At 50.7% G+C, this 26,364-nt stretch overlaps 1 protein-coding gene across 1 annotated transcript; it reads left to right on the top strand.

Annotated features, from left to right (window-relative positions):
- Positions 1–2,267: 2,267 nt before the first annotated feature.
- FZR1 (fizzy and cell division cycle 20 related 1) lies at positions 2,268–26,364 on the top strand. Its single transcript, XM_040086927.2, has 14 exons — positions 2,268–2,374; positions 13,829–13,970; positions 14,328–14,453; positions 14,678–14,741; positions 15,489–15,616; positions 16,033–16,115; positions 16,552–16,735; positions 16,932–16,997; positions 17,390–17,492; positions 18,756–18,940; positions 20,242–20,475; positions 21,087–21,191; positions 22,303–22,395; positions 23,458–26,364. Exons 2-14 carry the CDS (start codon positions 13,902–13,904, stop codon positions 23,497–23,499), a joined length of 1,482 nt encoding a protein of 493 aa, XP_039942861.1. The 5' UTR covers positions 2,268–2,374; positions 13,829–13,901; the 3' UTR covers positions 23,500–26,364.

Genomic DNA, 26,364 nt, shown 5'->3' on the forward strand with positions numbered 1-26,364 from the left:
TAACAGGAGAAACCATCAGTTTCAGAAAGTATTAATTCACATGGACTGCTGCTCAGCCAAGGTCCTGCTCAGTTCCTGAACTTGGAGAATAAGAACAAAGGCAATAGAACTATGAATATCATATGTTAAACAAAGGGGGGATGCATATTAGAGGGGCACATACAGTAGGCAATTCAGGAAGTTTGCACCTTCCAAGTACCTCAGCCAGCGGAGAAAGGGAGAGGGTGATGTGGCCATAAAAATTAGGATAAAAAGGAGGCTGTGTCCCCCAAAAATTTGAGAGATCACATGGGAAATGCCATGGCCTCTCTCTTTGTTCATGAATAAAGTTACGGGACTCCTCTGTCTCTTTTTTGTACATAAACCTCTGGTATCGTGACTTTTTCCACACAGTTGGGAGCTATGCCAGGACCTGGATGGTACCCCAAAAGTGGTGCCCACTCTCCCAAAGCGTGTTGGGTTTCCAGACATGCCATTGCAGGGCAGATCCCATAGGCCTCCTAAGATGCTGAAGAATGTCGGGATGCCTGCAGGGAAGTTACTGGGTTCCTCATGGCCTGAGCCCAGGATCTGTGGGAGGGAATCATCTTAAGTTCTGGAGGCACTTTGAGCTCCACACACTTTGGATCAGAAGGATCCAAAGCTGTTGGAGAGTGTCCAAAGGAGGGACACGGAGCTGGGGGAGGGTCTGAGGAGGGTCTGAGGGCACTTGGCTCGTTCAGCTGGAGCAGAGGAGACTGAGGGGAGGCTCCTCGGGGGCTGCAGCTCCTCCCAAGGGGAGGCGGAGGGGCAGGGGCTGAGCTCTGCTCTGGGACAGGGACAGGAGCCCAGCAAGGGCTGGAGCTGTGCCAGACCTTGGGATGGAGCTCAGGGCAAGGTTCTTCCCCCCGAGGGTGCTGGGCACTGCCCAGGCTCCCCAGGGAATGGTCCCAGCCCCGAGGCTGCCAGAGCTGCTTTGGACACTGCTCTCAGGGATGCTCAGGGTGGGATTGTTGGGGTGTCTGTGCAGGGACAGCGGCTGGACTGATGATCCCTGAGGGTTCCTTCCCACTCAGGATATTCCAGCAATCTATGAATAATTCTGTTCCTTCTCAGGACTGTAGTTATCAGCTGTTTCTTGTTGAAAATAACATACAAGGGAGCCTTAAAGAGAGATCTGATTATTATGTGAGGCTGAGCTGCATGATCGATAACCAGGGAGTCCGAGATTATTATCAGGGAATTGCATGCAGCTTGCTGCATTGCTGCACTAGGACCAAATGGGTGGTTGTGCCGGGCAGGTTAACTGTGAGATGGCTGTCTGGGGTGACCAGAGCATTGCAGAAGGACAGTCTGCAGACGGGCACCCCTCTGCCCTGCAATGAGCACCCCGGGCCCCCTGCACCAGCCCCTCTGTGGGCATGGGCAGGAACTGGGGGGTTCCAGCACACACGAGCACTGAGAAGGGCACGGGGCTGCGAGTCCTCCTGCAGCACCTGCCTCTGGCTCCTCCTGGGCCGTGTGGGGTTGAGCTCTGTGGGAACAGCAGCCCCCGGCCCAGTGCCCTCCCAAGAGGGGGTGGACACAAAACTGGCTTCTCCCCACCCACCCTACAACTGCCTGGGAAGAGTAGTGGGGATGAGAGACCAGGAATGGGGGAGACACAGACACTCTGCAGGGTCGTGGGAGTCCCGCACTGAATCACAGACCATCTCTGTGGGGGGCACAGGAATCCCACACCCTCCTGGAAAGGCCAGGACCAACTCCCAGAACCCAAGAGAACCCCGAGGACCCTTAAAGGACCAAGAACCTCCCCCAGAGACCAAAGAACCCCTACAGCGACCAAGAAACTCCCACTAAGGAGACGCCAAAGACACAAGGACCCCCTTAAGGACTCAGGGAGCTCCTCAGGGATGAGTCCCTTCCAGGGATCAAGACGCCCTCCTAAGAACCCCTCAAGGACCAAGATAATTCACTTAAGGACCCAAGAACACACCCAACTTCCCCCCCCAGCGACCAAAAGAACTCTGCAAGGACACAATAATTCCCTCTGCCCCGCCCCAAGCACCAAAAGAACCCTCTGGAGGACCCAAGGACCTCCTTAAGGACCCAGAGACCCAGCAGTCCCCGGTGCCCTCCCGGGAGGGACACACAGACACCGGAGCCGCGCCATGACGTCATGTCCCGGCTGTGACGTCACGCGGCCGTTGCCATGGCGCCGCGCGCCGCCGTTTCCTGTGTGTGTTCGAAGCGGCGGGCGGGGCGCGCTCCCGTCGTGCCCCGCGCGGGGGCGGGGGCGGCCGCCATGTTGTGGAGCGGCGGGGCCGGCGGGTGCTGACGGAGGAGGCGGAGCTGGGCCGGGCCGGGCCGGCTGGTGGCACCGGCACCGGAGCAGGTACGGCCGGGGCAGCGCTCGGGGCACGGTGCGGAGCACGATACGACACGGCGCGGTGAGGCGGGGGGCCTGCGGCAGGCTTGGGCCCCGCACTTTCCCTGGGGGGCACGGGTCTGTGGGCCGGGCCGGGCTGTTGCGGAGGGGCCGGGCCGGGCGGGGCTGGGGCTGCCTTGCCTCCTTTAGTCCCTTTCTTCCTCCCTCTCTCTCTCGGCAGCCGGTCACCGAGCAGCCCCACGTCTCCCTCCCCGCCCGTTGCAGTGCCTTGTCAGGCCCGGCAGGATGGGCCCAGTCTCTGCTGGTTCCTGCGGGCCCAGGCGGGCTGTGCCCCGTCATGGCACGGCCCGTGAGCCCCAACGCTCCGGTGTGTTTGGTAACGGGCATCCCACACCTGCGCCCGGGGCCGGGGCTGTGCAGAGCAGCTGGAAGCTAGCGGTGCAACCCCTTCGCTTGGCCCCTGTGCCCTCGCCCACTGGGGAAAGATACAAAGAGCAGAGCCTGAATCAACTCTTGGTTCTTGATCAAGTTGATAACACAAACGGTGACAGAGATTTTAGTGGTGTGGATCTTATTCCTAAAGGGATCTGCCAGCCAGCATCAGAAACTTTGGCCAGCAGTGTGTTGTTTACATAGAACACAGGTGGATGTGCCTGTGCCCACCCGATGGGTCTGAGGGAACTCGTTATCGCTGTGTGTTTCATCAGGGTGTTTTTAACCTGTTGTTGATATTTTGCACGCGGGATTTGTGTGCAGGATCAGCCTGAGCTGAAGGTCCTCCAGGTGGTGAGAAGGTTCTGCTGGGATGGGGAGGTGTGTCAAGTCACACTGGAGTCACTTCGGGAAGGTGGTGTTGGATTCGTGGCATAGAGGATTGTCTTCTCTTGATTTGTAGCTTTCTTGAAGGCTTTGTGCCCATTTTCTTGTGAGGTGCTGATTCTTCCTGCATGTATTTAATAACACCGGTATTTTGTGCTGAAGGCTCTTCAAAGAGCAGATCTACTGTGAGCAACAAAACTTCGTTGCAGCCTTCTAGAATCTGAAGAAGCCTACGAAAGAGATGGAGAGGCTATGTACAAGAATCTGGAGGGACAGGAGAAGAGGGAATAGCTTCCCACTTAGAGAAAGCAGGGTTAGATGGGATATTGGGAAGGAATTGTTGGCTGTGAGGGTGGGCAGGTCCTGGCACAGGGTGCCCAGAGCAGCTGTGGCTGCCCCTGGATCCCTGGAAGTGTCCAAGGCCAGGCTGGACAGGGCTTGGAGTAACCTGGGCTAGTGGAAGGTGTCCCTGCTGTGGCAGGGGGTAGAATGAGATGAGCTTTAAAGATGCCTTCAAGCCCAAACCGTTGTGGGATTCTATGATCTTGTATTAGTCTGATTTTGGTTTTTGATTATTATAATTCACACAGAAGCAGGGTTTTCTGGGGTTGATGACTGAGGCTATCATGTTTCGTGAGTTCTATGGTTTACTTTTGTAGTTTGTCCAGGGGCACCATTGCATCTTCAGGACCTTAAGTGTTATGATGAAGCAGAGTTTTGGGTGCCTGACCTTTCAGTAAAGCTCTGAGGACAGGGCTGCTGGTGAATTTTTAATCTTTGCTTTTAGTGCACTGACTTCCCCTTTACTGAAAGCCTTACCAGAGCATTTATCTACAAGGCTGGTGCTTTTAGCTGTCTTTACACACTTGGAAATACAAGATAATTGGACAACCATCTCCTGTGGATTTTTTGAAGAGAAGCTGAATATTATTAAACTCAGTAGCCGTATAAAAAATGTGCTCAGATAATAGAAACTACTAAAAAGAAACAAACAAAAAGCCCTGAAGGTTCTGTAAGTTGTCATAAAATGCAGACTGTAGCCTTTTCCTGTCCTTTTTTCTGCTCCTAAGTCAATCTTCTTTGAGTCTAGAGTGACCAACATGTAACAACTTATAAAAAAACTGCTAAGGACCCTGTGTCCCTAAGATCCAAGTACATCACTCTGTCTATCCCCACTTCCTTTTTATTCACTCCCCAGGTTCAATCCTGTGCCCCGTGTGGTTTAATTCATCCATCAGTGGTTGGATGAAGGGGTTGGTGCCTCCTCAGCTGCTGACACAGAGCAGGAGCAGTGGCTGATTCCCCCCCAGGGCTGTGCAGCCCTGCAGAAGGGCCTCATCAGGCTGGAGAGGTGGGCAGGAAAGAACTGTCAGCAAGGGTAGGATCCTCCACCTGGGGAGTCCTGGGGCTGACCTGCTGGAAAGCAGCTGCAGAGGGCCCTGGGTGTCCTGGTGAACAACAGACTGTTCCTGACCTGTTCCAAGGGGCCTGTGAGATCCTGGTGTGCATTAGGAAGAACATTGCCTGCAGGTTGAGGGAAGTGATCCTGCTCCTCTGCTTGGCCCTGGTGAGGTAAATCTGGAGTGCTGTATCCAGTTCTGGACAGGAGGGACATGGAGCTCTTGGAGTGGGTCCAGTGGATGCTGTGGAGATGCTGAAGGGACTGGAACATCTCTCTCTCACCGAGCTGTGTCTGTTCAGCCTTGAGAGGAGACGCAGCTGAGAGGCGACCTCAGCCCTCATCCTCCCTCAGTGTGTGTAGGGAAGGCTCAGAGCAGAGACCTGGCTCTGCTCCATGGGGCCTAGCAATGGGACAAGAGGAAGGGGCAGGAACTGATACCCAGGAAGTTCCACCCGAACATGAGGAAGAACACTGGAATATGCAGGGCAATGGTTGAGTCCCCATCCCTGCAGGGATTTAACAGACATGTGGATCTGACACCTGGGGCATGGTTAGTGGTGCCCTTGACAGTGCTGGGGGAACAGATGGACTCTGATCTTAAGAGGGCTTTTCCAAACTAAATGATTATTTGATTCTACACAGAATAATTAAACAAGTAAATATCTTCTAGGTGATTACCAAAATAGGTGCCATCATGTGCTGCTTGAAAGCAGAACCTTTGTTTCTCCTGTCTGTCCAGTGACTTGCACAAAATGTGTTTGTGTAGGGAAACAGGTGCCACCAGGTGACAGTGGGAACAGAGGTGCTGTGTCTGTAACCTGCCCTCTGTGGAGGCCAGTGACTACCCAGAGCTCAGCTCCTGTATCCAAGGGGAGTTCTGGAGGCCAGGCAGTGTGGAGAGAAGTGTGGGGTTTGTTTGGGCCCTGCCTCCTGAGAGGCACGTGTGTTTGGCACTGGTAATGTCCCAGACTGAGATGAAATCTCAAAGCAGAACGTTGCAAGGTTAGTGCATGTCCCCTCCTGGCCAAGAAGTACCTGGGGGAAATCATACCCAGCGCCTTCCCCAATGCAGGAATCAGCCTCCAGCAGCTGCAGAAGGGATGGGGTTCTTTGTTGTTCTGCCTGAGCACAGGGGACCAGAGGGAGCCTCTTCCATTGGCTAATGGGAGCAGCAGAACTTGCTCAGCACTTGGTGTTTCTCAGTCAAGACCTGCTGGAGCTGAACCTGCTCTTCACCCCAGCCCTTGGAGTGTCCGTGAGCCAGGTGACAGCCGGCACAGCCCAGGGGGGCAGGTGCTGCTTCCCCAGGTGCCTTGGCCGATTACTGCATCTCTGAAACTCAAGTGTTCCTGCTGCTGCCTCGTTGGTTTTGCTTTTGTAACAGATCTCTTTAAGAAGACTTCCTGTTAATTTGGGGCGTCTTTGGTCTGTGGGCAAGCGGTGCCATCAAAGTGACCTCACGTGCTGTGTTTGGCTCCCAGTGCAAGGCTTCCTGTGCTGCCGAGGACTTCGTGCCGTATTTTGTGTTCCCTGGGAACAAGTGTGTCCCTCTTATTTATGGAGCATCGTGGTGAAAAGGTGAAATAATCACCACCTACAAGCAATAAAAAAGGGGCTTAATAGTGGTGATTTTCTGAGAAATCTCCTGCTGAGTGCGTGGTTGTCCTGTCTGCTTGGATAAGCTCTGCACTGCCAAGAGACAATGGTACGCTGCAGTGGGATGTGTATTGAATGAAAACATCATCTCTGAAGGTAAAATAACAACCCTACAATTCCCCTGACTTATTAAAAACTGACTGAGGCAAATTTGGAACCCCTCAGCAAGGGGCCTGGCTGCTGTGTGGCTGCAGTGGTGGGGTGGCTGCTGGTTCTGATCTCTGTAGTTGCCCGTCACTTGTATTTGAGTTTCAGTTGAACAGTTGGAAATAGCCTGGTCTTTGGAGTACAAGCTTGACTGTCATCTTCCCTTTTTTTCCCTTTAGTTGTGGAGAAAAAAGAGATTTAAGAAAAACATCTATGTTGAAAGCAGTGGTGATACCTGAGCATCATCTATGTGAGAGGCAGCAAGAGTGATGTTCCTGGTAGGCTTCCTGGAGTGTCCTCTTCGAGGAGCACTTGTATTTAAGAGCAACTGTTGTGTATACAAAAATCCTGGTGAAAACGTTCTGGGCTTGTAATGATGCACTGAGATTTATTAGACATTAGGAAGGAATTCCTGCCTGTGAGGGTGTTGAGGCCCTGGCACAGGGTGCCCAGAGCAGCTGTGGCTGCCCCTGGATCCCTGGAAGTGTCCAAGGTCAGGTTGGCTGGGGTTTGGAGCAACCTGGACTAGTGAAAGGTGTCCCTGCTCATGGCAGGGGGTGAAACAAGACGAGCTTTAAGGTGCCTTCAAGCCCAAACCATTTTGGGATTCTGTGTTTAGTGGTGGCAGTGTTTATCTTTGGTAAAGGCCCTTCTAAAAGCAGTGATTTTGCTGTTTCCTGAAGGTCTTACAACCCTGAGTTTCTGCTGCCTCGTGATAGTCCAGGCCACAAACAGAGCTCTGTGTCATGAGCATTATGTCCTTGGCTCCTGCAGGCTTCCTGCAGCCTCCGTCATCAGAGTGCCCTAAATATTTGTGGTTTGCTGGTCAGCGTTTCTCTGTCATCGTGGTAGGATTGTGCATCACTTTGAGATGGTGGATGTGAAGCTTTACCTGAGCTGCTGAAGCTCAGGTAAAGTCATGGAGGGCTGTGGGAGGTCTTGAAGCTTGTCTGTGAGTGCAGGTGGAAGTACAGAAGCTCAAATGTTTGTCATCTCTAATCTGGATTGCAGGTTAGGCCTTTGCCTGTGAGGAAAGGGGGATATTTTCTGCCTGTGATGAAGGAGAGATGTTTTCTGCCACGGGAAGTGAGGGAAGACACGGATCACTGTGCATTTCCCTTATATCTCCAGCTTCTGTATTCCTGTTCCAGATTGGACAGCTGAGTGCAGGCAGGAGATGCAATCAGTGTTTTGGCTCTGCCCTTGAACCACTCTACCTTCAAATGAAACTGGAGTTTGGTTTGTGTGTATTACTGGCCACGAAAAGTTGGCACATTTGGAACAGGGGCATTGTAAGGCTGATGGCAGTGAGTGCATAACGGTGTTTCTGAGTGCCCAAGGCAGGAGCTGCTTGGCAAGATGCTTTGGAAAGGCAGAAAAACGTGGAATTTTGCAGGTCCTTCAGTGAAGAGCAGTTGCCTACACTCTGAAGTACACTGCTGTGGCATGATGGCTCTTGCCATGGTCCAGCATCTTGGATTTTGGTGGAGTAACCTTCAGGAGTGTGCGTACTAATGTTGAAGATCCCATCTGACACCATAACACTGGAGTACTTTTTTTGTTGTCATTAGTGTGATCTCTGTTCTACAAAGCTGTGAGCATGCTTCTCTGATGAGCATAGGTTGTAGTTTGTTTTGAAATAAAGTTTTAACCGCTCCTATTGCATAGGGGTAAATGGCTGATTTTATAAAAGCTTCTCACACTATACCCTAGTAAATTGCTGGGTAACAAATTATATTCTTGTAGCTTTAAAAAGATAAATATGAGTAAAACACACAACTCTAACTTTCTGTGCTATTGAAAGGAGCCCAGTTCCTGAAAAGGTTTGCTTGTTTGTTGTGATGTTCCTTGTTTGGTTAAATGTGGACAAGTTCTGCTTGAGCTTGGCCAAGCACAGAGTATCTTGCTCATTCCCAGTGACTGCCCTGTGAAGCCTTGGCATTCTGAATGCATTCCTAATAGTCTTGACTATTACACAGCTAAAAGCTATGGCTTAGCTTTTTTTGTCAGTGTGATTTTTTTTTTTTTTCCTCTTTTCCCTTACAGTTTGTTCAAGAGCCTGTAAAAGAATCTGTAACTGGTAATATTATTGCAGTACTCCAGGCTGAGAAGGAGATGATGCTTACTAAACCAGCCAAAAACCATCAGCCCCTTGGGGCTGAGTTAGGCTTTTGTGTGACGTGGTCAGTACCTGGAGCTGGCATGAGGAGGGGCAGGACACTGCAGCTGCTAGGGACAGAGGAACTGCCACTTCTTCTGCCAGCTGAGGGCTTTGCCTTATTGATATGCAGGTGTTGTGATTGGGTTTAGTCAAATCAAAAGAAGACCAAAACTTTGGGTTTGAGGAAGCAGGACATCTAGGTTTGATTTCAAACCCTGCTGGTCATGATTTGGAGGACTAAGTACTTGTGTACTTTTCCCCCTTAGCAAGTGATGGGGCTATTGCAAAGAGCTTTGAAATATTCAACACCTGAATAGTGACATATTTTTGTCTTAAAGCCTGTGCCATTTAATACAGGCCCAAAGAGCAGGCAGCATCTCTGGGTGTGGGTAGGTTCTTGCTGACTATAAATTTGGAGGACTTACTAGTAAGAAAAGCTCCAGGCAACCTTTCTCAGACTTCATTTTGAAGCATCAACATAACATTAATGGTATTTAAGTTACCAAGGCATCCTTTACTCCCCTTTGGCCTTGTGTAAATTAGGAAATATATTCAGCTTTACGTTTACATCCTGTCTTTGGTATTCCAAGTCTCTCACTTTCGTCAGCACCTCTCATGTTAAACACCCACCCAAATACCTTCCAGAAGAGAAGGTACATCAACAATCTCTGGAATAAAAAAGCGTCAGGAATAATCCAGCTCTTGAACTGCTTGAATGGAGTATGTCTGATCTGACAATACCAACTTGCATGTCTTACCCCTCCTTCAGTGTGTGCCAGGGAATCTGAACAGGTACAGCCTGCCTCAAACCACAGAAATCATTTTGCAAAATTACTGCCCTTGTTTCCCTGCCAGGCCTGGCATTCTGCATGCTGGCTTATGAAAAACACATCCATACTAAGAAAAAACACTTTTTTGTTTGAATACATGAAGATTGAGTTAATAAAAATAACAAAAGGCACTTGTTCAGCACCGTAACTGTGCCTGTAAGTATTGTTCTGAAGGTAATGAGCTGTGAGAGAATCCAGCCAATTCAGAGACAGGACAGAAGGTGCATGAAGAACATAAAGTCAGAATACAAATTCTTCTCAAGGAATCCAAACCCTTCCACTGAATCCCACCTTTCTTCTTCAAGCGTAAACTGCATAATTAGTGACAAAATAGTGTCTGAAAAATATGTAACACGTGTAGCTCCTCAAGATCTTTTATTTCTTCAACTTAAAGGGGACCTGAAGCCTACATATCATAGAATCACAGAATCATTCAGTCTGGAAAAGCCTCCACCATCAAATCAAACCATTCCCCCAGCACTGCCCAAGGTTACCACTAAGCTGTGTCCCCAAGTGCCACTTCCACAAGGCTGTTAAATCCTGCAGGGATGGGGATTCCACTACTGCCCTGGGCAGCCTGTGCCAGTGTTGGATCATGCTTTCCATGAAGAAATTCCTTCTGATGCCCCACCTAAACCTCCCCTAGCACAGCTTGAGGCTGTTTCCTGTCCCTTGTTCCCTGGGAGCAGAGCTGGACCCCCACCCAGCTGCACTCTCCTGTCAGGGAGTCATGGAGAGCGAGAACGTGTCCCCTGAATCTCTTTCTTCAGGCTGAGCTTCCCCTCAGCTGTTCTGGGTGCTCCAGCTCCATTCTGTTCTCCAGACATGCTCCACCCCTCTTGTGAGAGGCTCAGAACTGTCACCAGGCTTCGAGGTGCGGCCTCAGCAGTGCCCAGCACATGGGGACAGTCACTGCCCTGGTCCTGCTGGCCACGCTCTGGCTGATAGCAGCCACATACCATTGGCCTTCTTGCCCATCTGGGCACACACCAGTTCATGTTCAGCTGCTGTCACCAGCACCCCCAAGTCCTTCTGGCAAAGCCTTTTTTACTTGCTTTGGGGGACATAGACTCACTTCCACTCACATCCCACAAATTTAGAGACAGCAAGAGCATACCACAAACCTGAGTTGCTGCTTGCTCCCTGGGCCAGTGTTAGTGGCACAAGTCTTAGGGTGAAAACATATCACTATTCAGGTGCTGAACATTCTCTGCTGTGTTCTGCCTCTGCAGTCTCTCTGTTGAGCAATCTGTGCTGTGTTTCTGAGTGAAAGTTGTTGGTGAAATTTGGGCAGATGGGAACTGAAAATCTTGATAGTCAAATGTGTTTCAGATGCAGAATTTAAAATGTCTCTTTGCCGTGTAACTGGATCTGGATCTTTCACGAATATTGTGCTGAGCCATTTTGGGAGGACACTTCAAATGTGTGGTGTTCCCTGGCTGATCACGCTCCTCGTGTGGGTTCTGCAGGCTGAGCTCTCTTACTCATGGTGTTAAAACAACAACAACCCAAAAAAAGAAAAGGGGGGAGGGCACATTTTGTTGAACTGTTTAGTTTGAGACACACATTTGGGTAGATTGTGGGTCGGTAAGGGTGGTGGTAAGTAAACTTCAAAATGAGGGAGTGTGTTTGATATGGCATGCACATATTTTTTAAATCTCTTTTATTAATAGCATCATGGACTTTTCTAACTTTTCACTGCAATTATATAGTCTCTGACTCTTTGCTTCATTTGGTGGAAGATGATCTCTGTTAAATTTGGGAGCTTTCTCCAGTTTTGCTGCTGAAAGAACATATGGGAGTAATGTGTTAAATTAAAAAAGAGAAGAGCTTGGGGGAGGAGGTGGAGGTAAGCAGGTGTGATCAGAACCAGCTTGGCACTGTCTATTTCTGGGATGCTGCTGTAAAAGTGTTGGCATGCTTAATGTTAAGGAAGAAAAGCATTTCAGTATTTGTAAGAAGTCCAAGTTTTTGTACTGAAATATGGCATAGCTCAAAGAACCACAGGATCTCCTGAGCTGAAGGGGACCCACAAGGATCACTGAATCCCAGTCCTGTCCCTGCACAGACACCCCAACAATCCCACCCTGAGCACCCCTGAGAGCGCTGTCCAAACGCTCCTGCAGCTCTGGCAGCCTCGGGGCTGGGACCATTCCCTGGGGAGCCTGGGCAGTGCCCAGCACCCTCGGGGGGAAGAACCTTTCCCTGAGCTCCATCCCAAGGCCTGGCACAGCTCCAGCCCTTGCTGGGCTCCTGTCCCTGTCCCAGAGCAGAGCTCAGCCCCTGCCCCTCCGCCTCCCCTCGGGAGGAGCTGCAGCCCCCGAGGAGCCTCCCCTTAGTCTCCTCTGCTCCAGCTGAATGAGCCAAGTGCCCTCAGCCCCATCTCAGACCCTTCCCCAGCTCCGTGTCCCTCCTTTGGGCACTCTCCAACAGCTATGGATCCTTCTGATCTTGGGGTGCCCAAAGTGCCCCCAGCACTGGAGGTGAGGCTGCCCCAGTGCAGAGCAGAGCAGAGCAGGACAATCCCTCCCTGGGCCTGGTGCCCCCAGGACACGGTGGCCCTTTGGGCTGCCAGGACTCAGCAGTGACTCAGATCCAACTTGCCATGGACCAGGACCCCCAGGTCCCTTCCCCCAGCGCTGCTCTGCACCCTCTCATTCCCAGCCTGTCCCTGCATCCAGGGCTGCCCCATCAAAGGGGCAGGGTGTGACACCTGCCCGTGTCACTTGTCACATGGTTGGGGATTTCCCAATCCTCCCATTTGTCAGGGTCTCTCAGTGGGGCCTCTCTGTCCTTGAGCATGTCAGCAGTTCCTCCCAAGTGAGTGGCCTCAGCAAACCCACTCAGGACCTTCGAGTCCAGACCTGTCATTTACAAAGACATTTGACAGAACTGGCCCTAAGTTGGAGCCCTGTGGAACCCCAGTGGTCACCTCCTTGATGTCTCCCCATTTCCTGTAACTTTCTGAGGTGCAAGGCCATCAGCTCTGCAGTGCTGTTTCTGTGTGCTTGTGTGCTTTACCTTGTTTTCAAGCTTATTTCATAGAATATTGTAAAACTTCATCGCATCTTACTGAATTGCAGCACATACTGCTGGACCCCTTTTAGCTTGGTAGCTTGACCCGAGTTTTTAACCGTAAGAGCCTGGGCAGGTCTGTGGTTCCTGGAGGCAGCCACTTCCCGGTGGGAGGCAGTGCAGGGCTGTCCCTGAGTGTGGCACTGTGCAGCTGCTCCCCGGGCAGCCTCCTCCCAGCACAGCCTTTGTGTGAAGTGGCCTTCTGGATTTTACCACAGGTTTGTATCTTGAGGCAACTCCATTTATGCAACTGGGACTCTGGCCAGGTGCCATAAACGTTTATGCAATAACAGGAATGAAGATCCCTTTCCATTCTGCACAGCCTCCAGATGCCTGTGTGTTGTGGGGATTTGCTTATGTGTTAATTGTGCCTTTGCCTTTGGACATGTTTATCTTGGGTTGAAAACCAACTTGATGTTTCCTCTGGCGCTGGTGTTTTTGTGCTCACGTCAGCTGTGGACAAGGTGCACAAGGTGTGTGATGGGGAAGGTTGGACCCTGGGGGTGCTGCTCTCTGGCAGGGGCTGTGACTGTATTCTCACGCAACTGTCAGCTCATTTATTTTTTACTGATGTACATGTTAATTTACCAGGCAAATCTCAGCTGTGAAGCAGCCCTGTCCTAAAATATATGCTTAAAATATGTGCTTAAATGATGTTAACATTGCTTATAGATTGTATAGCTATATGAGTGAGTAAGCTTTGTGCCAGCCAGGAGGAGTATTTGGGACAGTGCAGGCATCAGACATGGTATGTTCAGTGGGGACTACTAGATCCCTAGTATGTTTCTCCAGTGGGTGGTGTTAAAAGTCTGCAGTACTCCTGACATGGCTATAAGCATCCCACCTTCAGCACTGCTCCTGTGCCCCTGACCTGAGCAGTGGACAGGCTGTAATGGGATCACAGAATCCCACAATGATTTGGGTTGGAAATTACTTTAAAGCCCATCTCATTCCATCCCCTGCCATGGGCAAGGACATCTTCAGTACACTAGGTTGTTTCAACACCAACCTGGCCTTGAACATTTTCATGAAGGGGGCAGCCACACCTCTCTGTGCAATTGGTGCCAGGGGCTGGCCAGGACAGGCTGCAGATGCCTGGATTTTTCTTGCCCATGTCCTGAAGGATTGCCAAACTCTGCTGCTGCTGCCCTGGGGTCAGTCCCTGCTCCAGGTGTGGTGGGGACCGGCTGAAGTCCTGTCAGGCACAAAATACTGGCTACCTGCATTCTTCAGTGTCACACACTTTGGTACCAATGCTCTGGATAGGAAAAGTGGTCCCAAGTTCAAAGAATAGGCTTGGGAGACTTTGAAGGGACTGTTTCAACATGGAAGAGTGTAACATTTTGTTGTTCTTTCCCTTTCTGTTGCAGCACACTAGTTACTGCTTGAACTTCACAAACATAAATTCCTGAGCCTGCTGATCTCTCCAGCCAGCTTCCCACTATGGATCAGGACTACGAGAGACGTCTCCTACGGCAGATAAACATACAGAATGAGAACACAATGCCTTGTGTGAGTACAGATGGGCTCAGGCTCACTGTTATGTTGTTGTCTGTCTCACTTGTGACTGTTTTCCTTGAGCTTTTGGAAAACCTGGGACCTCCTCGAAGCAAACGACAGTCTTTTGTTGGGTTTTGAGCAGACGTGAGCTCCTCAGTTGTTCTCTGAATACCCAAATAGTTTGACTTTAAGAGAGCTTTTGACTATCTAACCTCAGTTCATGTTGCAAAAAGGGGTGAAGATATTTTTGTGGAGTTCAGTAATACTTTTTTAATACATAATCTCAGCAACTACACATTAACATAAAAAACTGAGGGCTAACAAACCAACCAAAAGGGTAAGTTCCGTGATTGTTATTCTTTAATTCAGGTAGCAGAGATGAGAAGAACCTTGACACCATCCAATTCTCCAATGTCTTCGCCTAGTAAACATGGTGACAGATTCATTCCCTCAAGAGCTGGGGCCAACTGGAGCATCAACTTCCACAGAATAAATGTAAGTTTTGCTCCCTTCTCCTATAGCTCAGCCTTGGAACTGAGGAAGTTGTACCTTTTGTTTTGGCTGGCATGATTGCTCTGCTTATCTTCTGCACCATGCACTTCTCCTGCCCAGAAGAGTTTTATTGAATGTGTGTCCTCAAACCCTATGCTCCCTGCATTTGCTATTTCACCATATACCCTGGGGTTTCTGTATGATGATGGCATGCTTCTCCATTTCAGGAAAATGAAAAATCACCAAGCCAAAACAGAAAAGCAAAGGATGCTACATCAGACACTGGCAAAGGTGAGACCACCCTTCTACTGCTTGGCAATGTCCAGACTTCTTACTGTGAGTGGCTGGGGGAGTTAAGGCCATGTTGGCACTTTCATGCTTATGCCAAAACTCATGCTGGTGTTTTGGGAAATGCCCACATCATGAGTGACTGCCAGGTCACTGCTTTTGATGAGTGTCTGGACACAAGAGGCTATCTCTATCCCTGGATTTATTGTGCCATGGAAGCACTTTCCTGATGATGTGGAAGGAGGGGAAACTTGCTATTAATCTCTGTTCTAAATGGAGGTCCCAGGCTTATTAAGAGACTCTGTAGAATCCCAGACTGGTTTGGGTTGGAAGGGACCTTAAAGCCCATCTTCTTCCACCCCTGCCATGGGCAGGGACAATTTCCACTGTCCCAGGCTGCTCCAAGCCCCATCCAGCCTGGCCTTGGACACTGCCAGGGATCCCAGGGACAGCTACAGCTGCTCTGGGCACCCTGTGCCAGGGCCTGCCCACCCTCACAGGGAACAATTCCTTCCCAATTATCCCATCTAACCCTGTCCTCTGGCAGTGGGAAGCCATTCGCTATGTCCCATCCCTCCAGGCTCTTTGTCCCAAGTCTTTCTCCAGCTCTCCTGGAGCCCCTTTAGGCCCTGGAAGGAGCTGTAAGGTCTCCCTGGAGCCTTCCCTTCTCCAGGTCATGCACACGTGATCCTGACACTCCCTGCTGTTGCTGCTTTGAGCTCTCTGCTCAGTGCCTGTTTGGCTTTACAGATGGCCTTGCCTACTCTGCCTTGCTGAAGAACGAACTCCTGGGAGCAGGGATCGAGAAGGTGCAGGACCCCCAAACAGAGGACAGGAGGCTGCAGCCATCCACGCCAGAGAAGAAATCTCTCTTCACTGTAAGCTGCTTACTTGCATTAACACCAACGGAGGTTGTGTGTGTGTCACAGGAACAAAGCACAGGGCTCTGCCAGGCTGCTCATGCAGTGAGTTGGTGTTGGGTCTTGGCTGAGATAAGCTGTTGATAACAAATGCGGTGGCCTGCAAAGGGAACCTGAGTGTGCAGCAAGCAATGTGCTTCCTGTGTTTGTACTGGGCAGGAAAGCTGGGTGGAGCCAGGCTTTTTGGACAGTGTAGTGAGTGGCCAAATCAGGCTTTTGGACGTGAGCGTTGCTGAGGGGTTTTATATGGTTTTGGAGCACCTGGAAAAGGAGAGACTGGGTGTTGGAATTAGCTTGGCACCAGTGCACATTGGGAGTGATGCCCCAGGCCTCAGGCATGCCAGGGTCCTCACAAGGTGTGTTTCTTTATGCAGTACTCGCTCAGCACAAAACGCTCCAGCCCGGATGATGGCAATGAGGTCTCACCCTATTCTCTGTCTCCTGTCAGCAACAAAAGGTAACGCTGATCCTCAGCAAACTAAAAGAAGGGAAGGGCTGGGAGGGTTCAGTGAGGTTCTCTAGGACTTCTGTCTAAAGCTCTAAAATTGCAATTTGAATTGGGTTTGGAAATCTGGAGAGATAATAAATAAAACAGTCAAGTTCCAAGAATTTCTTCAGGTGCCCAACCTGCCTGTGTGCTTGTAATGTCTTGGTCAGCTGTCAGTAATAATCAGTTTACCTTTCTACTTCATAGCTCCTTTGTAGAAGCAGAACCTAATTCCTTCCACTCTTGCTGCTGAAAAACGGTTGTGCAGCCTTTTTGTCTCTACATTTCTATAGAAACTTGAGAGTGCTCTGGAAAGAATCTGTAAAGTGTGGCTACACTTGTGCCTCCCATCTGCTGTGGTGTGCAGATTCCTGTAGTTGTTTTTTTAATCTGTTTTTGTAAACAGTCAGAAGCTGCTAAGATCACCTCGAAAACCGACTCGGAAAATCTCCAAGATTCCTTTCAAAGTGCTAGATGCCCCAGAGCTGCAGGACGACTTCTACCTGAACCTGGTGGACTGGTCCTCTCTTAATGTCCTCAGCGTTGGCCTTGGGACTTGTGTTTACCTGTGGAGTGCTTGTACAAGTCAGGTAAATGGTCATGAGCGTCTGAAGATTGAATTGTCCATTGATGTAGGGGTTTTCCAGCCTTCCAGAGCTGTGGAATGTGCTGTGTGAGGGCTTCAGCACTTGTCACGCTCTATCCCAAACACAGCATTGGTTTGTGAGACAGCCAGTAGTGCTGTGTGACAAAAACACATTTCTTACCCCATTTTTCTCTCTGAAGGTAACCCGGCTGTGTGACCTCTCTGTGGAAGGCGATTCTGTGACATCCGTGGGCTGGTCAGAGCGGGTCAGTACGACGCTGTCAGCAAGGACAGCTGAGACATGGGTCACTTAGTCACTGTCATCATAGCTGTAGTTAACTCCTTGAGCTGTTTTTTTGGCTGCTAAAAGAGAGGGGAAAGAGAGCAGCCTCTTGTATCTTGAGGTTCTCAAGGCATTGTTAGGAGGTGTGGGAGGGAGAAGGAGCTGGTTTGCTTCTTCAGCTCTTGACAGTAAAATGCTACAATAAATATATTCCAGACAGGCTGCTTGGGCCTCTCATTTTTTCCCTTTCTGTAGGGAAAAAATACATACGAAGAAAGAGCTCTGGATGCTTTCCATCTCGTGGGATTTATGTCAAGTCTTTTCCACAACTTGCAGTTTTCTGCATGTACTGATCCCAGCTCTCTGTTTGTCCAGGGAAACTTGGTGGCCGTTGGTACACACAAGGGCTTTGTACAGATCTGGGATGCAGCTGCAGGAAAGAAGCTCTCCATGCTGGAGGGACACACAGCCAGAGTTGGTAAGGAGTGGGGGAGCAGGGGTTCACAGGGGTCTCTCCTTCCTGATTGAACTTTGTTAGCCAGGGATCTGCTGGAAATAGAGAACTGAGTACCAGGATTGATATTTATCCTCTGCTATGTCTTGAGCAGGTTCAAAATATTATCATCTCATAACTCTGCTGTTCTGATCTGGGTGTGATGGTGGTTGGGTGTTGCAGCAGGTGTTTCCTCCTTGCTTGAGGCTTTTTGGTTTGATTACAACATCTCTTTACTGCTTCTGGCTTCTGATCTCAGCCCTACTGGCAGCTTCACACTGAGATTTCCAGTTCCCTTTTTTTGGGGGGGCTGTTTTTTTCTCAGAGATGTTGTGAATCTAAACTCTGGGATGAGATCTGGGAAATCCATGCACCTTCCAAGATCCATTCCTGTATTTTACTGCACTGTGAAGTGGGGTTGGTAATGCCTGCAGTCAGTTTGTTCAGGGGGACCTCTATTTGTGCCCTGATCTAGGACTCCAGAGAGTGGATGTAAGGGAGGTCTGTAAGAAGTGTGGTTTGAGGTTTATTAGGGCTTTTTTTTTTTTCTTTTTTTTTTTTTTTAAGCCCTGGCAGCTGTGATGGCTGCATTTTGCATATCAACTGCTGCAGGACTGGAAGGGCTGGGCTTGACAGTGGGGCCAGCTAGACCAGGGCAGTGACCATCCCTCTGTGCTGAGCACTGCTGAGGTCCCATCTCAGATCCTGGAGTCAGTTTTAGATCTCTCACAACGAGAAAGACTTTGAGGGGCTGGAGCGTGTCCAGAGAAGGGAACAGAGCTGGGGAAGGGGCTGAAGCATGAGAAGCAACTGAGGGAGCTGGAGGGGCTCAGTCTGGAGAAAAGTAGGCTCAGGGGGGGGACATTCAGGCTTTCTACAACTCTCTGACAGAAGGGTAGAGCCAGGTGGGGATTGAGCTCTTCTCCCAGGGAGCAAGGGGCAGGATGAAAGGGCATGCCCTCAGGCTGTGCTAGAGGAGGTTTACATTGGTTATTGGGAAAATTTCTTCATAGGAAGGGTTATAAATCATTGGAACAAGCTGCCTAGGGCAGTGGTGGAGTCACTATGCCTGAAAAGTGTTTAAAAGACATGTGGATGTGGCACTTGAGGACAAGGTTTGGTGGTGAACGTGGTGGTGGTTCTGAGTTGACGGTTGGACTTGGTGACCTTAGAGGTCTTTTGCAGCCTCAGTGATTCTTGGATTGCATGACTCCTACAGCACCCTCTGAAACTGTGCCCCTGTTGCAGGTGCCTTGGCATGGAACGCAGACCAGCTGTCGTCCGGGAGCCGGGACAGGATGATCCTGCAGCGGGACATCCGCACCCCACCCCTGCAGTCTGAGCGGCGGCTCCAGGGACACAGGCAGGAGGTCTGTGGGCTCAAATGGTCCACGGACCACCAGCTCCTGGCCTCTGGAGGGAACGATAATAAGGTACCTTCCTTCCGAGGGGCCACGGGAAACGTCAGACCCCCTTTCTTTCTTTCTAGGGCAAGGGGAAATGTTGTCAAGTTGCACCAGGTGCGGTTCAGGTTGGATGTTATTATATCACTGGAGGTGTTCAAGGCCAGGCAGGACAGGATTTGCAGCAACCTGGTCTAGTGGAGGGTGTCCCTGCCCATTGCAGGGGATGAAACTAGATGGGCTTTGATGTCCCCTCCAACCCAAACCATTGTATGATTCTATGATTAGGGAAAATTTTCTTCCCTGAAAGCGTGGTTAAGCATTGGAACAGGCTGCCCAGGGCAGTGTGGGAGTTGCCATTCCTGGAAGTGTTAAAAAAACAAGTGGCTAGGGCGCTTTGTAGTATGGTTTACTGGGATTAGGTCAAAGGTTGGACTTGATCTTAAAGGTGTTCTACAATCTTAATGGTTCAGTGATTTTTTAAGGATGTTTGGCCTCTCTGAAAAGGACTCTTGTTTTGGTTGTTGGACTATGACCAAACATAAATCATGCTAAGTTTCTACTCAGCCTTCCTAATAAAATGAAAAAGGCAAATTTAATTTTGCTTCTGTATTTGGCTAATTAAATCTCTAGCTTGACTCTGGGGGTTGAGTTTAACAAAGCCACTGCTCAGCTGCCCTTCCTGGCTTTGTTTGGGTATTGTATGGTCAGGTTTGTTGCTGTAATGTTTGTGTGCAGCAGGAACCTGAGGTAGAGCTCTGTGAATTCCCATACCTGTAATGCAGGCTTGCAGCTCACTGAGCACCATATGGGAGAGGCATCTGTCACAAAAAAGCAGTGTTCCAAGCCCTTTGGAGTGGGTTGCTAGGTAGGGAATGTGCCCAGTGCCTGTGTGACAGCATGGTTGGACCAAGTTCCTCCTGCTGAGAATAACTCCTGATGAACTGAGCTGATTTCTAGATGTGTTCTAGAATGATACAGTCAGAAAGGCAACAGAAGGATCTGAGGCCCCCTTCAGTGATGCTGTTTCTTTAGATTTATTCCCTTAGCTTAGGGTCTGTTCCTGCCATGTGGCCTTGGGGGTAGGACAGCTCCTCAGCTGAGTGTAGCAACCTGGTTTAGTAAAAGGTGTCCCTGCCCGTGGCAGGGATTTGAACTGAATGAGCTTTAACCAAACCATTCCATGATTCCATGAAGTGCAGAGGGGAGCTGTGCATGTCTGGGCAGAGCTGTGAGAAATCAGCTTGTTGCCTAACCGCCCATTGTGGCTCGTGGATGTAGTGGACACATGACTGAGGCACAATTTTGATCACATCTCTTCTCTCTGCCAGCTCCTTGTCTGGAATCACTCCAGCCTGAGTCCCGTCCAACAATACACAGAGCACCTGGCAGCAGTCAAAGCCATCGCCTGGTCCCCACACCAGCACGGGCTCCTGGCCTCGGGTGGGGGCACAGCCGACCGCTGCATCCGCTTCTGGAACACGCTCACGGGGCAGCCCCTGCAGTGCATCGACACCGGCTCCCAGGTGTGCAACCTGGCCTGGTCCAAGCACGCCAACGAGCTGGTGAGTCCTTCCCTGTGCAGCTGCTGCCGAGCTGCCCTGCGCTGGGAAGCGTGGCTGAGCGTGAGCCGAGCGTGTCCAGATGGGCAAGGGGGCCCAGGGCATCCTGGCTTGTACCAGCAAGGGTGTTGCCAGCAGGACCAGGGCAGTGACTGCCCCCCGTTCTGGGCACTGCTGAGGCACCTCAGCTGCTGCGGTCAGTTTTGGGCCCCTCACAAGAAGAAAGTGAGGGGCTGGAGTGTGTCTGGAGAAGGGAACAGAGCTGGGGTAGGGGCTGGATCGTAAGTCTGTTCAGGAGCAGCTGAGGGGCTCCAGCCTGGGAAAAAGGAGGCTCAGGGGGGACCTTCACTCCCTCTGACAGGAGTGTGAACCCATGTGAAGTTCAAGCTCTTCTTCCAGGTAACAAGCAATAGCACATAAGAAACAGCCTGAAGTTGCACCAGGGGAGGTTTAGATTAGATATTGGGTAAATTTCTTCATGGTGGTCATGAAGAAACAGGCTGCCCAGGCCAGTGGTGTAGTCTGTAGAGTGTTACACTTGATGATCTTGGAGGTCTTTTCCAGACTTAACAATTCCATGATTCTGTGATGCATGTTCCCCTCTCCCCTTTCAGGTGAGCACCCACGGATACTCCCAGAACCAGATCCTCGTCTGGAAATACCCCTCATTAACTCAAGTAGCAAAGCTCACAGGGCACTCTTACCGAGTCCTGTATCTGGTGAGTGATGGCCATGGCTCTGTAGCTGCTCACCTGGCTATAAGTGTGCTCAGGTGGGACCCAAAGCAGCAGTGCCAGTGCATGGGAATGTGAATACTCCCTATGAGCAATGAAAAACTGTCACATTTCTGTACCTGCAAGGGACACTTTGATTTACTGCTATGGAAATGTGAGGCTTTGTTAATGATAACAAAACTTGCCAAACTCTCCTGAGGAAACATCTGAGTTTTCTCCTAAGAAAACACTTCTAAGCCTGGAGAAGAGAAGGCTCCAGGGAGACCTTCCAGTGCCTAAAGAGGCTTCAGGAGGGCTGTAGAGGGACTTTGGAAAAGGATCTGGAATAACAGTACAAGGGGGAATGTCTTCAAGCTCCCACAGGGCAGGGTTGGATAGAAAATTGGGAAGAAATTCTTCCTGTAAGGGTGATGAGGCCCCAGCACCAGTTGCCCAGAGCAGCTGTGGCTGCCCCTGGATGCCTGGAAGTGTCCAAGGCCAGGTTGGCTGGTCCTTGGAGCAACCTGGGATAGTGGAAGGGAGTGGAATGAGATGAGCCTTAAGGTCCCTTCCAACCCAAAACATTGAGGGATTCTGTGATTTTATGAAACACAAGCTTCTCTCCTTGCTCCCAGAAGACTGTCACTGATGACTGTTGCCCAAAGAATTAAACATTTGTTGTGAGTAATCCTGATCCATTTCATATCTGCTGTTACCATTATGTGGGGGTGTTGGCAGTTCATGACAGAGCTGACAAATGCTGATAATGTTTTGGGAGGTAGATCCCAATGTAAGCAACCAATACAGCCAGAAAATCCAGTCATTTCATCTTCCTGCCTTCAGGCATATTGATAATCCTGGGAGGAACAGTCTCAGTTACACATGGCTTGGATTTCTTAACACTTCCACAACACTCCCCCCACGTGTTCCATATGTGCACTGTAAGGTGCAAGTGCCCAAATTGCACCTGAGGCTGCATGAGGCACCTGGAAACAGAGGTAGCTTGCTTCTCACCACTGGGTAGGAAGGAGAGTTAAATTCCTCCTGCATTCCAACAGAGACTTGTTTTCAGCCTCAGAAATGTGACAGGTGCTAAAGGTTGTTGTCTTGTCCTTAGGCAATGTCCCCTGATGGGGAGGCCATTGTCACAGGAGCTGGAGACGAAACCTTGCGCTTCTGGAATGTCTTCAGTAAAACTCGCTCGACAAAGGTAATGCCAGGCATGGGGCCAGCTGCCTGGGGGAGCTCAGGCCACGTTAGCTCTGCTCTGCTCTGCTTCCTCCTCTCTAATCCCTTCCTGCAGATCAAGGGCTCGGGCAGTGAAGGATTCAACTTTGCTGAGATTTAGGTAAAAGGTCGCCCTGTGTGCCCAAGGCAGGTGTGACACAACATCCCTCTCCAGGCTGGTCCAAGGCTGCTGGGCAGAGCAGAGCAGCATTTCAGGGGCCTCACCAAGCTGAGCCCTCGGGTGACAGCAGGCTAGGAGAGCTGAGGGTGTCCAGCTGGAGATGAGAAAGCTGCAGGGAGACCTTACAGCCCCTTCTAGTGCTTAAAGAGGCTCCAGGAGAACTGGAGAGGGACTTTGGACCAGGGCCTGGAGGGACAGGACAAGAGGAAATGGCTTCCCACTGCCAGAGGACAGGGATGGATGGGATATCGGGAAGGGATTCTTGCCTGTGAGGGTGGGGAGGTCCTGGCACAGGGTGCCCAGAGCAGCTGTGGCTGCCCCTGGATCCCTGGATGTGTCCAAGACCAGGCTGGACAGGGCTTGGAGCAACCTATGGCAGGGGGTGGAAGGAAATTAACTTCAAGGTCCCTTGAAGCCCAAACCATTCTGTGATTCCATGATTATCCCCCACCTCTTTACAAAACTGCTTGAAATGGGGGTTTGGATGAAAATGGGATCATGGATTCTGCCAGTGACAGCTCACCATCACCAAAAGCAGATTGTGCCTGATGTTCTGAGAGCTTTCTTGGGTGTCTGGCAGTGGGATTTGGAGGAGGGGTCTGGGGTGAGCTGGCATTGCTCCTGGGGGTTCCCTAGTTCTTGCCATCTTGGTACAGCTGCCTGCAGAGCTCTGGGAATGGCACTCTGGCCAGCTGCACACTTGTTACCATTTAGAAGAAACCCATGGGAATATTTATGGTGTTGGACTTTGATTTATGAGCTGGGATCATGCCCTGAGCTAGAGATACCAGATTAAAAACAAACCAACCCAGAAGCGCGTGGAGTAAACAGATATTTACCCCCTGCTTTGTCTTCTCTTGTCAGGAGTCTGTATCTGTGCTCAACCTCTTCACCAGGATACGATAAACCCCCTCCCTGCGCCCCGGGAACCTACAGCCTGACATTCCAGGATCAGACCACTCCCTTGGCATGCATGGACCCCCAGAGCCCAGCCAAGGGGAGGGAGAGCTGTGGGACTGGAGAAGGACCCAGCTCATTAAATATGTGCTTGTGACCCAGAGGACTGGGCAGTATTTGGGATGGGGTGGGGAGGGGAGGGAACTGCCAAAGGTTATTGGATTCATCCTTCATAAAAGGAAGTGGGTACAAGAGAAATGTTAACCCAGCATCCTCCAGCCGTCAGGATGGTACTGGGGAGGACTCGTGTGACATGGACCATTGAGACTGGAGCGAGGCCATCCCCACTGCCATGATGTGCCTCCTGTGAGAGAGGAGCATGTCCTTGCTGCTGTGGGAAGGGGTTTGACGTGCTGGTGTGTGTCCTAGAGTGACATCTCTGGAGGCAGGAGCCAGCCAGACTGGTCCGGTACAGCTGGTGCAAGGGGCACAGCTCCAGGCTGGGCATCTAAGGGCTTTATTCATAGCCTGGCATCCCCATTCCAGGAAGAAACTGGAGAACTGCCTGTTTTCTGTTTTTTTTCTATGTTTTTCCCCCCAGACAGGTACTGTAGTACTTGACATGATCATTCCATAAGACAGCTTGATTTTTTTGGCATGCTTGACAGCTGCCTCTGAACAAATACACTGTGGGGCTCTAAACTTTGGAGGAGATTTGAAGAAGCTTCATATCTAAGGGAGCAGGTTTGGGAAGTTCTGTAGTTGCTGTTTCATATTCTGGGCTGATCCTGGGAGTTACCAGAGAGGAGAAGCAAGGACTTTACAAAAAAAGAAACCCACCCCACCACCTCTGCACGTGGAGCTTCCTTCAGTGCCACCAGGTGGGTGCCTTGCTCTGGAGTCTCCCTGAGGCCAAAAACAGTTGGGATGTGTTTGTGAGCAAAATCAAATCCTGAAGATCTGATTTTTGGGGTGAGCAGGGCTTCTTCTGTCTGGAAGAAAGGTTCTCCTGAAGCAGGGCTGCAGGGGTTGCTTTTTCATTATTTCTAAGTCCCAGACAGGGCCCTGCTGTTGAGGTTTGGTGTGTGGTTTGGGGTTTTTAGGTTGTGTGGAACGAGAGTTCTGACTTGGAGCCCATGGGGTGTAGCACAAATGCTCTGTGTGTATGTGTGGTGCTTTTAATTTAAGAGAAGCTGTGAGGCTGCACAGCCTGTGCCATCTGACCTGTGCCTGCCCTGCCCAGGCTCTGCCTGCCTCCTGCCCTCTCCCAGCATCGCTTCCTGTTCTCATGTGGAATTCCCTGCCTGTGTATTTAGATTTGTTCTCTCTCTGTGGATTGCATAGGTAATGCTTCCTCTTTCTTTTCTTTTTTTTTTCTTTGTTGTTTTGTCTTCTCTCCCTTTTTTCCCTAAAACCAGATGGTAAAAATACGATTGTCTGTCCCCAGTACCACCAGTATCCTTAGGGTGAGCCAAGGTGTGAGAAGGCCAGTACAGCCTTGACCACATGTGCCATCACACCAGTGCCTGGATCAGGCTGGTGGTGCTGTGCCTGTGTTGCACATACTGGGAGTCACTGGTGAGGAGCTGGTGTGCTGGCAGCCCCCTGGCAGCTCCAAGTCTCCCAGGCCCACAGGCCACTTTGTCGTCTCACAGTCTCACTTGCCACCAAAATGGAATTTCCATGGAGTTTCTGAAACACTGTTTGACTGCAACTGCTTTAGTGTAGCTCTGGCCGTGGGACACAAGGCATGGTTTGAAGTTGCCCCCGGGCCCGTTGTGTGTTGTTTGTTCCACTTGTGGGCACTATTTACATCACTGCTGGTTGAAGCACCCAGGAGGTGTTAAATTTAGTTGGATCATTAAGCTGGGGAATGGGTTTGAAGCAAAGGGTCACCTGGTCTGTTGTGGGTGTCATCACCTGTGGAAAGGGCTATTCAGGGGGCTGGGGAGGCTGGTGGCTGTGCTGGATTTTCCTGTTGTGGGTCGCCTCCTGCTAAATAGCACTGTGCAGACCCCCAGGACACACTGCTTTTTCCTCTGGGAAGGTGTAGGTGCTTGGGTTGGGGGCACACAGGAGGTCTCAGCCCATTCTGGGGCAGGAGGGAGCCAGGCACCCAGCTGGAGTGCAGGGTGTGTGTGGTGATGATTGGGCTCCCCACAGGAGTGGATTTGCCTCTCACTCTGTGACGGGGGAACTTCATCAAGGAGTCCCTGAAGCTGCTGGGGGGGAGTGGCAGTGCTGTGGGGTGGGCAGTGCCAGGTGGGCACTGCAGCCACTGCTCAGTGCTCCCAGCTGCAGAGCAGGGATAGCTCCTCATTGCTCTATCCCCCACCGTTGTTCTGATTGCCAAGGACTTTCCCAAATTACATCTTGTGTCTACATCTCGCTTTTCTGTCTGCCTTGGGGCAGGTTAGATTGTGATGGCTTCTGTTATTGCACTTGGCAGGGAGGCTGGCGATTCCCAGGCCAGGGCTGTTCTGTGGCCACACACATTGTTGACAGCATGGCAAGAACAGGCTGCTCACCCTGGCCTGGCTGGCAGAGCCCAGTCCAGCCACCTCTGCCCCGCTCTCAGCTGCCAGGCAGGAGCTCCCAGTTGTGTCTGTGTGGAAGTGGGTGTGTGCAAGTGTCTCAGGGTGATACTGTCACTGTCACCAGCTGCTCAAGAGGGAAAAGGGCAGAGCTGAGGTGATGTGTCAGTGCATGTGATCTGTGGGCACTGGCTCGGGTACAGGGTCCTCCTAGAGCTGGGTGACAGAGTCTGCGGCATCGTTGTATCCCAGGTGTCATGTGATGGAAAACAAACATGGAGCACGCTGTAACTTTTTCATGTAAAGCAATTGAACTGGCATTAAACAGGTTGTGAATTTA

This window comes from Hirundo rustica, chromosome 26 (assembly GCF_015227805.2).
Source record: "Hirundo rustica isolate bHirRus1 chromosome 26, bHirRus1.pri.v3, whole genome shotgun sequence".
Taxonomy (NCBI): Eukaryota; Metazoa; Chordata; class Aves; order Passeriformes; family Hirundinidae; genus Hirundo; species Hirundo rustica.